At 38.8% G+C, this 1,775-nt stretch overlaps 1 protein-coding gene across 1 annotated transcript in view; it reads left to right on the forward strand.

The window, feature by feature from the left end:
• JRK (Jrk homolog (mouse)) overlaps positions 1–792 on the forward strand; it is a 1,482-nt gene extending 690 nt beyond the window's left edge. Inside the window, exon 1 of the mRNA XM_009076534.1 lies at positions 1–792. This exon is cut by the window's left edge and continues 690 nt beyond it. Coding sequence (XP_009074782.1) covers positions 1–792 — 792 coding nt within the window.
• The last annotated feature ends 983 nt before the right edge of the window (positions 793–1,775 follow it).

Raw genomic sequence — 1,775 nt, forward strand, 5'->3', positions numbered from 1 at the left:
GTGGATTATGAGGCAAATGATAGGGTGTGCATGACTTCAGAAGTGTTTGAACAGTGGATGCATAAACTTGATGACAGATTTCAAGCCCAGCAGCGCCAAGTGGTTGTTCTTGTTGATTCTCTCCCAGCTCATGCAGAAGTAAAGAACCTGAAGTCTGTCAAATTAGTGTTCTTTCCTCCAGACTCCTCTTCATGTGTAGCTATGAAACAAGGGGTCGTCAGAAGCCTGAAGATTAAATACAGGCACTGTCTCATCAAGAGATTTGTTGACTCCGTAGAAGGTAATAAAGAGTTTATGCTGACCCTTCTTGATGCAATTGAGATGTTGTACTTGTGCTGGATGGAAGTAACACCAGAGACTATCGTAAGAAGTTATAATGGAGCAGGATTCAAATTAGAAACCAAGGCAAACGGTAACTGCAAGGAGTTTGAAAGTTACTTTGATTTGATTGCACGTGCACAGGCGGCTGGAGTGGAGTTTCCAGAAGGTTTGTCTTTGGAGGAATATGCAGCTCTAGATGATGGCTTGGTTACTTACGAAGTGCCCACAAATAATGAGAGGATGTGTGCCAAAGGAAGTGCATCAGATAAAGTTGGGACATTTGCTGGTGATGAAGATGAGGATGAAAGTTATGGATTTCAGGGAGCTGAACAGTCCTCACCATCAAAAAATGAGGCTTTGAGTGCTTTAGATATCCTTCGAAAGTTTCTCAGAAGTCAAGACACAGATGATTCTTTTCACGATTTCCTAGCTGACTTGGAGAATTTTATTCAACATGCAGTATGTAAATAAACATTTTAGCAGCGTGTGAAAGCATGTACTTGGAAAAAAGGAATTGTATAAGTAAACAAACATAAAAAATATAAGCAGTTTAATAACAAGCACTGCTGTGATGTTCTTGGGTGTGTTTAGCTCAGGTGCCTGGATGTACATAACAAATTTGAAATTATGAGAAAGGGCTGTGAACTGAAGTTTTCTACAAAACCAAGAGCAATGAACACAAGTTTGTTGACTGTTTTGAAGGTAATAAAGTGTTTATGCAGACCCTTGGGTGGGAGAGGGGGAATAGTCTGACCTGGTACTCTGCTAAGTGCAGTAGAGGCAAAAGCAATTCTTTGAGCAGTTTGGTGCACTCAGGATGAACTGATGCCCGCTCAGAATCTTTTCTTCAGGAAGAGATTAGCACTTGTGCACATCAATTATTTCAATAATTGGTGTCTTTGGGTTTTTTTACAATGGAGTAGTAAATATCAACTTGGTGCTTTTGATACTTAAAAAATTGAATAACACAGAAAATGCATGCTTAAATCCTGAGAAGTAAGGGGGGTTTTAAACAAATATTTCTTGTCCTTGTTCAAGAATTCTGACCATTGTTTATTCTTTCAGTGGATGATGAACAGCAGAAAGTTACCCTAGCTTTGGATGTGTTGTTTTGTTTTCCGAAAACTGCTCATGTGTGAATATGCACAAATGGCATCATCATTTAACTAAAAGTCAAAGGACAAACAAGCCTTTACTTAGTCTCTGAAGAGGTCAGAAAGGAAGGTCATTGTCTTCCTTTTGGCTTTTTTGGTATTTGGATTTGATGTACTTCTTTCTGTGCATTTACATATATTTTTGCAGTAAATACAGGGGAAAAAAACCAGCTTGTGCAGTATCTGCACTAGAAACCTCACTGAACTCTTGTTTTATTTAGGATACTTGAAGGCTTTGCTGTAGAATTCAACACACTAATGTGGCTTATCATTTTAAGTCCCATTAACAAGGGAGCTGTT

This window comes from Acanthisitta chloris, unplaced genomic scaffold (genome assembly GCF_000695815.1).
Source record: "Acanthisitta chloris isolate BGI_N310 unplaced genomic scaffold, ASM69581v1 scaffold6266, whole genome shotgun sequence".
Lineage (NCBI taxonomy): Eukaryota > Metazoa > Chordata > Aves > Passeriformes > Acanthisittidae > Acanthisitta > Acanthisitta chloris.